Raw genomic sequence first — 12,479 nt, forward strand, 5'->3', positions numbered from 1 at the left:
GCCACAGGTTAAAAAACATCCCCTATCAGTTTTTCCATATCTAAACAGGAGTGTGTGTATAGCTGGCCCATAGTAGGAGCAATAAGCTTGTTATTATAGGTGAATGACAAATCTGCTATACAGTAAGTGATATAGTAGCTTCAGTTACAGGTAGGGTTGCCACCTTTTCTGGAAAAAAAATACCGGCCTTCCTATATATTTATCTTTTTTTCCTATTAATAACATTAGGATCAGCGACCATTTTTATTGGCCAGGCCGGTAAAATATCAGCCAGTTGGCAACCCTAGTTACAGTCCACTGCCAGTCTCAGAGAGAGAGACCTATAAGTCCTCAGGCCTTGTTTGTCGTTCTCAGGCAATAGAGGGCTGAGTGATGCTCTTCTGGCTGGAACTCTTACGGCTGAGCACAAAGGTGGAAGAGTTGCTTTTCCTGCTGGTGCTCATGTCATTGCCCTGCTGGCTGGACTTCAGGTAGTGAGCGGAGCAGCACAGAAAGCGCTGCAGAAGGTCATGGAAGAGATGCCCAGTGAAGAGCATGTAGATCCATGGGTTGCAGCAGCTGTTCAGACTCCCCAGGAGCATGGCGATGATAAACAAAGAGGCTGTGGAGAACAGAGAGAAGACAAGAGAATTACAGTTCTTCGAAATCATCATTACCTTTACATAACACTAAGCACAATAATACTGGGTTTAAAAAAAATGCATTCCTAAAAGAAAAGTAGAAGAGGTAAAAAACCAAACAGGGGCATATGATTGGATGTAAAGCAGTGGTTAACAATGCAGACAATGACTACTGTGTCAATGGCAAAGTTAAATTTTGAATCCAGTGAACTAAATATTAGGGTTGGCTTTCAAGTTTAAATAAAATCATGTTTTTCAGTTGATATCATCTTTTACTAATGCATTCCAAAGTTATTTCATGGTTTTGCTATTGCCAGGAACATTATTAGGAATTTAAAAAAAACTTTCGGTCTGTCATTTGTTATTAGTCGGTCGATGTAACTTGGCCGGGTACCTAGCTGCCCACTGATATGGAGATAACATGAGAATTAATTGGAGATCAGCATTCAGCTAATTACTGCACTTCACATTGGTGTGGGAAAAGGAGGGCTATTAAAAGAGAGAGAAACAAGTTATTTTAATTAAGGGCTGTTAACTGTATGTGCTGCACTCTCATTAAAGGAACCGTTACACCAAAAAGTATAAAGGAATGATAATATAAATCCTGTTGCCCTGCACTGGTAAAACTGGTGTGATTGCATGAGAATCACTACTATAGTTTATATAAACAAGCTGCTGTGTAGCCATGGGGGCAGCCATTCAAGCACAGGATACACAGTAGATAACAGATAAGTTCTGAAGAATCCCATTGTATACTACAGAGTTTATCTGTTATCTGCTGTGTGACCTGTGCCCCTCATGTTGCAAGACTCCCATACTATGGTATAAAGAGCCAATTAACCTGCCATCCAGTGACGTTTGATTAGTTAGTTAGGAATTACTACTATTTGATTGGTGTTTAGGTGTAGATGGATCAGTGGGGTACAGGGGCATGAAGAAAAGGCAATGGATGCTGTAGTAAATAATATAACAAATACAATGCAGTTACAACCTATAAATACAATAAAATATGATTCATTGATAGGGTTGCCACCTGCTTGGTAACTTATTGGGCAGTAAAAATGACTGCTGATGCTAATATTAATAAAAGGGAAGAAAGATAAGACTACGGTTAACATTTCAGTCCCTAAAGGTGGCAACCGTGGCTTTAGGGGTGCCTGAAATTTGATCTAAAAGAGTACAAATTCCCTACCTTTCAAAAGCTTCTCTGTTCTGCCGGCAACAGGCTGCAGCAAAATAAAAATTCCTTCTGAGCCCTGTAGGTGGCAGTGTGCTCCAATTTAATGTTTAGCAGTTCATTCTATAGATTAATCCAATTTAGATAATGACGCATTAACAATGAAACATTTATTATTCCCAGTACTTATTCCATAGTGATAGAGAGAGAGATGCTGGTAAAAATTATTTTAACACACAAACACACAGAAATTTGAGACGGTGCAAGTAAGCTTGCCACCTTTTCTGGAAAAAAATACCGGCCTTTCTATATTCTTGGCGTTTTTTTTCTAACAACATTGGCATCAAGCATCATTTTTACCGGCCAGGTGACAACCCTAGGTGCAAGCCAGGGACTATATATATCACAGATAATTGCTTTTTTTTTCTTCTAGGAAGGAGGATATTAAGAGCCAGTAAAACAATGATGTTTCAAATATGTGTGTTGGACTCTTCAGCCGACACTTTCTCTGGCCAGAGACTGTGCATTCCAGGACCATATGTTCTCCAGGATCTGTGGCTTTAACCATTTTCCCTTCCTGATTTTTTTTTTTTTTGCCATTTGGCCTTATGGTGTCACTGACATAGAGGAGCACCGTAACCATGTCCTTTGCGTGTGTTTGGGAGATGTTAACATGGTTTCTGGTGAAAGGAATATAAATCATATATGGAACGGGCATCACTAGAGAAATATCATTTGTAGGATCTAGAGCCTGTTTGTTCAGATCCTGTTAAACACTGTTAGTGGGTTTAGTTGGGTAGGAGGTTACAATAAACAAGGAAACCACCAGACCAGAGACCCTTTATGTGACTAGGAACCAACCTGCAGAATGGGAGCAGTGCTATATCTGTGTGTTGTGAAAACAGATCCTGTCACATCACTTTTTTGTACCCTAGAGCTTACCTCTCAACATTTGAAAAAGTTTAATAAAACTGCTGAGCTGTTAAAATCAGGACTGTCCCACACAAATTGGGATAGTTGGGAAGTTTGTACATATAGGGGGTTATTTATCAAGGTCAGAATTTATCTCAGTATTTCTAATATCGAACTCCGAGCAACTCCAAATCCCTGAATGGACCTTATTTATGAAGAAAAAAGCCAGAAAAAATAGGTTCGGGCAAATCTTCGAAGCTTTCCCTGAAAACTCCGAATTGTTCCAAGTTTTCCACAAAAACAAAGTTTTTTTCGGAGTTTTCCACAAAAACAATGTTTTTTTCGGGGTTTTCCACAAAAACTAGCGTCAAAACCCAGTAATCATCGGATATCGGTATCAGCACAGACACTGAGACCTTCCCCATTGACTTATACAGAACCTCCAGAGCTTTTAGATGCTGGGGACTTTAATAAATATCAGAAAAATTCTTAGCTTTTTTTTTTTTGCTCAGAAAACGACAAATTATTAGAGGTTCAGATATTCGGAGCTTGATAAATAACCCCCATAGTGTCTACTGCAGCTCTCATGCAGGCCTGTGTGTGACAAGAACCTGAAGTTCTGCTGCAGTGTGGCAACACGGTCAGAGCTAGGTGCCCAAACAGTGGCGGAACTACCGTGGGAGCAGGGGATGCGAGCAGGCCAGGGCTCGCACCCTCTAGCAGCCCGACCGCCACTGAAATGCGGGCCGTACGGAGGGGGGGCGGGGGCCCGGCTGTGCATCACGCACCAGGGCCCGCCCCCCTCTAATTACGATACTGTGCCCAAAGCAATACTGCTTGCCCCATTGTCACACACCTCCCCAATCAGTTGGTCTCACCCTCCCTAATGACACTCACCTCCTTCCTGCCAGTAGCTCACTTCTGCACTCAGAACAGCACCCCAACCCAAACAAATCTGCCTACCTATATAGTTCCTTCACTCCCTGGGCACAGTCACTAGAAGTAACTAAAAATTGGCAGATATTTTGCTCAGGGAGACAAATAACCATACACACACATTTAGATTCAAATGAATATTTTTTTGGTATTTGGTCATATGGATCCAGTGCTTCCCTAGTAATATGCACTGAGGCCTGATTTGGAAGCAATCTGTTTTCCCAGCCTCTGTGATATAAAGGCAATGTAGACCCTGCTGTGTCCCCCACACAATGGAGATACTAACATTGGAGATAAATATCTGGAGAGATTTCCGTGAGGCAACTTCGGGCGACTACGGAAAACGCATTGCCGCGTGTGCTTTAGCGCAGGCGACTTTTCATTATAGCCTATGGGAAGACACGATGAGGCAGTTCGGGGAGATTGTCGCTCAGAAGACAAGGCGACAAAATCTCCCCGAATCTCCTCGTGTGGACTAACCCTAAGTTAGAAAACAAAACCAAAGATCTGATTGATCTCTCCAGATATTTATCTCCAATGTTAGTAAACATGCCCCTTAATCTCTGTTATTGTTCTGCTCATTGTCCCTGACCCGGCACCATAAGGGCAGAGACACGTGCTCAGATTCGGGGAGATCAGTCGCCCGGCTCGCGTGCGCATGCCTAAATTGAAGTTTGCGCGAACGCGCAAAAGGCATGAAAAAATGCATTGAGTCGGGCAGAAAAGGAACCGGACTTGGGGTAGGCGACAGAGGAGGTACATGCCTGGCACCCTCCCAGCTTTGCGCCCTAGGCACATGCCTATTCTGCCTATCCCTAGTTCCGGCCCTGCCTGCTGGCTAGAATGTAAATCGCCAGAAGGGTGGCGATCGGATCGCATTGTTTTCCGAAGTCGCCCGAAGTTGCCTCATGAGGAAACTCAGGCAACTTTGGAAAATAAAGCACTCCAAGTGCCATCCCGCCAGGAAGGCAGGGGTAGGCAGTTGGGGCAACTAATCTCCCCGAATCTGAGCGTGTCTCTGCCCTTAAGCCACACTGGGATCTCTGTGCCTTTCTAGCCTGAATAGAACAGGGCAGACTGGATCAGACAGAACCACGTTTCATGTCCCTCCTCTGTTCAGAGCCAGGCACTGTGTCTATATGCCGCATCCCCAGCACTAATTTAGTATCAGCTTTCACTAGGGAAACATATCACATCCATCCAACGGCCAACTCCAAACATCCTACAATAACTCAGCCAGCAAGCTTGTATTAACACCTTTTTCCAGAGTGATCTCAGTGGTTAATCAGTGGGCGACTGTTTTTATATTTGTTTTTAGGGCACCTGGCTTATACCCTTACATAAGACTGAGTCGTTATTATAAAGAGGAAACTAAAATAAAGTGAAAATGCTGCTATGTGGGTTCATTAGAGCTTTACAAATATTTCCTTAAATGTTAAAAGATTGAGCCTTTTGTTCTTCTCTGTGTATTATTTTAAACAGCACCAAAGCATCAGCACCCCTAGCACCCAGCAGCAAGACTCCCTCACGCTCATTTTTACAAACATTCCATCTGATATTTAGGGATGTAGCGAACGTCGGAAAAAATGTTCGCGAACATGTTCGCGAACTTCCGGACAAAAATGCGAACGGTTCGCGAACGTCGCGAACCCCATAGACTTCAATGGGAAGGCGAATTTTAAAAGCTAGAAAAGACATTTCTGGCCAGAAAAATGATTTTAAAGTTGTTTAAAGGGTGCAACGACCTGGACTGTGGCATGCCAGAGGGGGATGAAGGGCAAAAATGTTTCTGAAAAATACATTGTTGACACAGCGCTGCGTTTTGTGCTGTAAAGGGCAGAAATCACACTACGTCACTCAGGTGATGTTTCTGGACACGGAATGTGAAAAAGCTCACACAGCTAGGTGGCACTTGGTTAAAGACTGGGCAAATAATGCCTGCAAAGGCAACGTATACAGTAGTGGATACGGAATATATTATTGCTGCTGTAAAAACATCACTCAGGTGATGTTTACGGACACGGAATTATTATTGTTATTATTTAGACAGAATGTGAAAAAGCTCACACAGCTAGGTGGCCGTTGTTTGAAAATGAAGAACACACTGGGCAAACAAATTGAAACAATGCCTGCAAGGTCAACGTATACACTACAGCAGTGGATACGGAATATATTATTGCTGCTTGAAAAACGTCACTCAGGTGGTGTTTCTGGAGACGGTATTATTATTGATATTTAGACAGAATGTGAACAAGCTCACACAGCTAGGTGGCCATTGTTTGAAAATGAAGAACACACTGGGCAAACAAATTGAAACAATGCCTGCAAGGTCAACGTATACACTACAGCAGTGGATACGGAATATATTATTGCTGCTTGAAAAACGTCACTCAGGTGGTGTTTCTGGAGATGGTATTATTATTGATATTTAGACAGAATGTGAACAAGCTCACACAGCTAGGTGGCAGTTGTTTGAAGAACACACTGGGCAAATAATGCCTGCAAGTGCACTACTATTGGTGCACTACTATGAAGAACAGCAAACAGCACTGGACACGTTAAAGAACAGTGAGATAAGTAAAATAAAAAAAATATATATATATTAAAAAAAAAAATTACTCTGGTTGGTGCTGAACTACTAGGAGCAGCACACCAGTCCCACTCCCCAACACAGCTAGACTAATAGCACTGGGCTCTTATAGTAGCAAAGTAAAAAAAGAAAAAAGAAAATAAAAGCAGTCCTTACAAGGACTATTGGGTTACAGGCAGCAGTCAGCAGATGAGAGATCAGCAGCAGTGCCCACAGCAGCTACATACAGAGCACTGCAGTAGAAGGTAGATTACTAGCCAGCAAAGCTACCTAACCTAAAATGTCCCTCAAATCCCTGCAGAGTTCTGTCCCTACAATACAGAGCAGTATCAAGTAGATTACTAGCCAGCAAAGTTACTATCAACTGTCCCTCAAATCACTAAACAGCTCTCTCCCTACACTAGCTCTTCCAAGCACACACAGGCAGAATGAAAAAACGCTGCAGGGCTTCAGTTTATATATGGAAGGGGAGTGGTCCAGGGGGTGTGGGGGTGGTCCAGGAGGGAGAGCTTCCTGATTGGCTGCCATGTATCTGCTGGTCTGGGGTGAGAGGTCAAAAATAAGCACCAGCTAAGGCGAACCCAAATTGGCGAACGTCGCGCGACGTTCGCGAACATTCGACGGACGCGAACACCCGATGTTCGCGCGAACTAGTTCGCGGGCGAACAGTCCGCGACATCCCTACTGATATCAGAGCTCCATGGTGGTTTATAGTATTATAGCATGGAGGTTGTGGGAGTTCTATTTGAAATTCCAGCTGGGATAGATCTGCACTGTATACATTGCTCACCCTCTGTTGGATAATAGCATCACCCACTGCTCTATGCACGGTTTTATCTGCAGCAGAAGTCTCCATATATTGCAACTTGGGAACATTGTTGGTCGAGCTTGTCTCATGTGTATTACACCATAGCCCAACATATGATTATTTGGGACCTTTTAGTTGCATTTATGCTATGGCCTAAACAAGTTTCCTAGATACTAGATACTAGAACTTTGTGATCTATTCTGCTAAAATTGAATTAAAGGAAGCCAAAGGGGCATGGCATAATATCACAGGAGGCGTGGCTAACTAAATTAGTCATTAAAGGAACAGTAACACCAAAAAATTATAGTGTTTTAAAGAAATAGCAATATAATGTACTGTTGCTCTCCAATGGTAAAATTGGTGTGTTTTAGAAACACATATAAAGTTTATACAGTCATACAGTGTTTTTATATTTCGTGCCCAAGCAGCACTTAAAAAGAGGCTTCAGAAATCATGGTATAAATTAGTGATCCCCAATCAGTGGTTTGTGAGCAACATGATGTTCACAAACCCCTTGGATGTTGCTCCCAGTGGCCTCAAAGCAGGTGCTTCTTTTTGAATTCCTGGCTTGGAGGTAAGTTTTGGTTCAATAGAATCAAGGTGTACTGCCAAACAGAGCCTCCTGTAGGCTGCCAGTCCACATAGGGCTACTAATTAACCAATATATTATATATAAATGTAGTCCAATTGCCTCTTTTCTGCCTCTTTTCTGTGTGTGCTGATCTGTGCTTCCTCTTCTCTTCTGCAGAGTGCTGTGTGCAAATAAGAAGCTGTATAAATAAATCCAATTACATCTGAACGCTACTGATTCTGGAAAGAGCCCAGCTGTCCCCTAATGCAGAGGAACCTTCTTACGTCTGATCCCATCTACTGAGCAGAACAGGCTCCACTGATTAATCCTCGGAAACACCACCATTCAAAGCAGCAGAAATGTTTTAGCTGATTCGTGTTTGGCTGCCATATTTAAATATGGCCTCAGTGTGTGCAAAGCAGAGCCTCAATATGAGTCATTTGGTATGATGGCTTTTACAGGGATTATTTAGCTCCTCACTTCCAGCTTGTCAGAAATTCAGCTAATTATTACACTAATTACAATTTTTCCTCTTTGCAGAAACTTGTCTGAGAAAAATACTCCCATTAGGGATTAAGAAAATATAATGCTATTTAGTGTTTTCCAGATTTTTTGAGCTCAATCCTCCCCATCCCACATAGTACAGGACAACTTGTTAGAGTTCCTCATATATCACAGCAAATATGAGTCAACACCCTTAGTGGCCATCAGGTTCCACTCTCAGGATTATCCAATAAAGCAAATAAGCATTTATCTCTAATAAAACCCTAACTTCCCAAGTCAATACAGTAGGCCACCTAAAAAAGGACAGCCCTGTTATGATCTATAACTAGCAATGGGCGAATTCCTCCCTTTCGCTTCACCGAAAGCAACGAAAAATTTGAGAAATGCGAATTTTGCTGCCAGCGTCCAATTTTTTCCGACACCGGCGACAATTCCGCCGACGGGGGCAATTCGATGTGCATTACAGTCAATGGGCGCCTTTGTCTAGTGTCTAAATTGTCACCGACGTCGGAATTGTTGTCTGCGTCCAAAAAAATTTGCCTCCGGCGAAACGCGTAAATTCGCCACAAATTAGCGTCTGGCAAATAAAAAATTCGCCCATCACTATCTATAACCTTTTACAAACTTCAATAGGGTTTTGTATTTTGCCTTCCACTCCCCAACCACAATGGCATAGCCTTTAAATACACAGTCTTTAAATCAATTTCCCCATACAGGTATATGATCAGTTATCCGGAAACACATTATCTAGAAAGCTCCAAATTACAGCTGTCTCCCATAGACTCAATTATATCTAAAAAATCCAATATTTTTAAAAGTGATTTCCTTTTTCTCTATAATAATAAAACAGAATATTGTCCCTAATCCCAACTAAGATATAATTAATCCATATTGGAAGCAAAGCCAGCCTATTGGGTTTATTTAATGTTTACATGATTTTCTTGTAGACTTAAGATATGAAGATCCAAATTATGGAAAGTTCCCTTAACAGCCATGCCAAGGTGGAGAAAAAGCAGTGATACATACCTGTGCATCCAATCAGCTTGTACAACAGTAGCACAGTGATATAGGCCCTATGAGTCCAGTTGTGGAGACCCATGAACTGCTACAGTTTCTCCTTCTTCAAATGGATCAATCTAATGTATTTCCAAAGAGCCATGTACAGGTTATACCAGGTTACCCAATCTCTCTTCTACAGGTAAGGGTGCCCAGAAAACACCTAGAACTAACCTAAACTTCACTGTTCACTTACAGTTCTAAAGAGGAGCAAAACTCTTGCCCATGTGTAACAGTAAGGGGGTTCTGATGCTGCATTAAATGCATTCTGTTTTGCTGCTCTTGGTACAAGCTGTGTTTATTTGGTTGGGATGTGCATCAGAACCAGTGTCGAACTGGCCCACCTGGATACCAGGAAAACGCCCGGTGGGCCCAGGTGTCAATGGACCCTCTTGCAGTTTGGCCTATTGAGAGAGGAGAGGAGGAATAATAGTTTGGAAAGTGGGCCCATGATCTAAGGTTTTCTGGTGGGCCCCTGGCATCCCAGTGTGACACTGATCAGAACACGGGGATGGAGGTTACACATACATGTATTGTCCTCTGCCTCACTTCCCCTGGTTGCGGTTCTGCAGTTTCACAACAGACTCATTAACGTAATGAATCTAAAGCCAGCGGTGGAGCACATTGATAGTTATTCACATGAACTGCATGTTTCTCCACCTAAATACAGCTTTTGCTTGACTGGCCTGTGACTAAGGGCCCTTTTTTTATTTCACTCTTATAAACACTGTAAACACTTATAAACACTATAAACAGTGAGGAGGAAACGGATGCGGAATTTGCAAAGAACTTGTGCAAACTTGATGTTTATGGAGAACTTCAACTTTAACCCTCTAATGCCTGCATACGTAGGTAAAGCAGAAATGCCCATGTTGCCTCATTCAGAACCATGGAGAGAAGGCAGAGTGTCTGCATTTCTTCTGCTGTTTTATATCAGGAAATTCCTCTTGACAAGTCCCTTTTGGTTCCCAGTTGATGAACAACTACAACTCCTAGCATGATTTCACCCTTAATTATATATTGAGAGTTGTAGTAACAATTATGACCCCAAGGTTAAGGTCTGAACTCCATGAGCATTTTCCGTCGGATAATGTCAGAACAACAAAACGCAGGCGACAAATCGGATGTAGTGGCACACGCAAAAAAGCAATGGGACTGAACGTGAAATCGCAGGTATAAACTAGATTCCATCCGACATGACATGACTGTTGGATGTGAATGCAGCAAGCTGCGTTTTCATCTGACAGTCTTATCGTGTGTAGTTTATACCTGCGATTTTTCGTTCAGTCCCATTATATTTTGACGAGTGCCACTACATCCGATTTGTCGCCTGCGTTTCATCGTTCAACATGATTTGAGGGTAAACACTCGTGGAGTTCAGCCCTAAGGAACAGGAATCTTGAATTATTTATGCAATAGGTTTTCGTTTGATAGAGGTCCTTTTTTCAACCACAGCAGCTATTTTAGTGAAGAGTGATAATTTATAATCATACTCGTGTGCTCTAAAATGAATGCAATGGAGTGCTGGCATTAGAGTTGCATCAATAGACAAATTGCACCCTATGATTCAAACGCCCTTTTTGAACATGTGCTCCAAAAATGGTCCAACTCCCACTGTAAAAATTATAGATACACCAGATTTGTGTCACAACACAATGGGTTGTTTTCTCTGGAAAAAAGGCGCTTGCGAGGGGACATGATTACACTTTACAAGTACATTAGAGGACATTATAGACAAATAGCAGGGGACCTTTTTACCCATAAAGTGGATCACCGTACCAGAGGCCACCCCCTTTAGACTATAAGAAAAGAACTTTCATTTGAAGCAACATAGGGGGTTCTTCACAGTCAGGACAGTGAGGTTGTGGAATGCACTGCCGGGTGATGTTGTTATGAATGATTCTGTTAATGACTTGCTTGGATGATTTCAAGCATAATATCAAAGACTATTGTGATATTAAACTCTATAGTTAGTATAGATATCGGTATATAGAATTTATGTGAGTGTATGGAGGGGTGTGTGTATGGATGCTGGGTTTCAACTGGGGATGGACTTTGGCCTTTTTTCAACCTGATTTAACTATGTGACTATGTAACAGAAGTGCAATTACATCTGTTTTGATGCACAAATATGGTGTGCAATGATGAAATGGCAAAAAATTATGAAAATTAGAGCATAGCTGCAATCACAATGGAATTATGGAAAAAAGCTACATAATTGGTTAAAAAATAAATTGTGATTGGCATTCAAAATTGCACCTGGCACACTGCCCTTGCAGTCATAAATTACCCCTAAGGTTATCTTTATTTGTAGAGGTAGAGGGCCATACTATCCATATAAAGTAGGCACTGCCCTAGACAACCCAGCTGGCCACCTTGCCCCTACCCAAATGAGCACACATACGAGGGGTAGGCGGCAGAAATGGTACTGCCCCCCCCTCACTGTTGCACCATAGACACGTGCCTCTTCTGCCTACTACTAGTTCCGGACCTGAAAGTAGGTCTAACGTCATCTATGGCTCTTGTTAAACTACAGCTCTCTGGCAGTCCCTATGAGTGCTACTGGATTACAAGTGTTTGCAGGTTGGACAACAGTGATACAAAGTATAACCATAACTTGCTCTACTGCTGCCATTTACTGTATACCTACTCTAACCCCACTTTTCTCACCTACCAGTTCTAAGCCCTGTGCAACACTATGTTCTAAGGTGTAACATAAAACATTTGCAGCATTGTGCATCTGTGCAAGTGCCTCACTGTGCTAATCCCAAAGGACAACACACAAAGAATCTACCCAATTTCACCCAATGTGGTAAGTCGGCTCTGCCATCCTGCTGACCAGGTTGGTGCTGGAGTAACACGACCATCAGACTTTAATTTGCAGTATAATATACTCAACTGCTGACTGACAAATTAATTTCTCTGCTGAACAGAACCAACTCCAGCAGTTGATCTATTTTATACTATTTAATGCTAATGTAGGCAGCTCCAGTGTCAGAAGCAGCAGGAGATGCCATCAAACCAGGATCTTGGTGATTGTCCACCTTAGGAGCCCTGTGAAATAATTAATCTAAGGCACAGAAAATAATCTTGCTATGAGTAAGCAGGCACTGAGAAGCCAAGTGACACCAGCATTTGTATGCATCATCACACCTTGCATGTTGGTGCTGTCTGACCTTGTTGCGAGAGTGTCCTGCAGACAGTACCATTCCCTTCTGTAAATAGCATCCCAGCGCTATTACAATCCCTTACACCTCTGCCAGCCAAGAGAGTCCCAGGGGTGTTTCAGGTACAATGAGCTTGTT

At 42.3% G+C, this 12,479-nt stretch overlaps 1 protein-coding gene across 1 annotated transcript in view; it reads right to left on the reverse strand.

Annotated features, from left to right (window-relative positions):
- Positions 1-216: 216 nt before the first annotated feature.
- oxtr.S (oxytocin receptor S homeolog) overlaps positions 217-12,479 on the reverse strand; it is a 39,287-nt gene continuing 27,024 nt past the window's right edge. Inside the window, exon 2 of the mRNA XM_018261350.2 lies at positions 217-601. Coding sequence (XP_018116839.1) covers positions 351-601 — 251 coding nt within the window. The 3' untranslated portion in view covers positions 217-350. The remainder of the gene's footprint in view (positions 602-12,479) is intronic.

The sequence above is a fragment of the Xenopus laevis genome, chromosome 4S (genome assembly GCF_017654675.1).
Source record: "Xenopus laevis strain J_2021 chromosome 4S, Xenopus_laevis_v10.1, whole genome shotgun sequence".
In the NCBI taxonomy this organism is placed as follows: Eukaryota; Metazoa; Chordata; class Amphibia; order Anura; family Pipidae; genus Xenopus; species Xenopus laevis.